We start from the raw sequence: 768 nt of genomic DNA on the forward strand, positions 1-768 counted from the left end.
TAACCGGAGTGAGGCGGGCACCTCGGTTCTGTGGTCCAAAGCGCCCTAGCTAAGGGGCAGGACAGGCCACCTGCGCCAGTCCCAGCACTCATCCCCTATCTTAGCCCCCGGTTCAGGGCACGCTCAAAAGTTTGTTTCTGTTCTTCGCTAAGCATCCCGGGGCCGGCTCTCGAATAGGTAGGGGAAGTAAAATATAATTGGGGGCGGGGTGGGGGGCGAAGTCATCGGACCACGAGATCAGGGATCCCTGCGTTGCTTTCTCACAACTCGGGGCGGGGGTGGAGGGACTGCGATCATGTTTACTAACAGCAACAAAGACTCCCACGCGAGTCCCCTCTTTGAGCCCGCGGACTGCTCTTCGCTTCTTTGGGGCAGCAACTGGGAGGAGGTGGGAGGAGAAGGCTGAGGGCCGAGGAGAGCGCCGGCCGGCAGAGGGACAAAAAGAGGGTGGGAAGGGGGCAGAAAGAAGAGGGAGAGTTGGACAGAGACGAAGGCGCAAAGGGAAAGGAGTGGATAGGGGAGGGAGCAAGGGCAAAAAAAGTGCAGCAGTCCGTGAGCTAGGGAGCAGGGCACGCCCGGGATGGGGAGGTGGCCCCCGCCCGGCCGCCCCTGGCCCCGGCCCGGCCCGGTCACCTTGCTGTAGCCGTAGTACCCCAAGCACTGCGCGAAGTCCAGGCCGGCGGGGTCCCCGGCCGCCGCGGGGTAGAACCTCACATCCATGCCGGAGCCGGGCCCGGAGCCGGGGGCCGGGGTTGGGGCTCGCCGGGG

At 64.8% G+C, this 768-nt stretch overlaps 1 protein-coding gene across 2 annotated transcripts in view; it reads right to left on the reverse strand.

The window, feature by feature from the left end:
• Positions 1-762, reverse strand: part of TOX3 (TOX high mobility group box family member 3) — a 135383-nt gene extending 134621 nt beyond the window's left edge. For both annotated transcript variants that reach the window (XM_027774968.1, XM_006156546.3), the window contains exon 1: positions 634-762. In XM_027774968.1, coding sequence (XP_027630769.1) covers positions 634-720 — 87 coding nt within the window. In that variant the 5' untranslated portion in view covers positions 721-762. The remainder of the gene's footprint in view (positions 1-633) is intronic.
• Positions 763-768: the final 6 nt, after the last annotated feature.

The sequence above is a fragment of the Tupaia chinensis genome, unplaced genomic scaffold (genome assembly GCF_000334495.1).
Source record: "Tupaia chinensis unplaced genomic scaffold, TupChi_1.0 Scaffold000499_1, whole genome shotgun sequence".
Taxonomy (NCBI): Eukaryota; Metazoa; Chordata; class Mammalia; order Scandentia; family Tupaiidae; genus Tupaia; species Tupaia belangeri.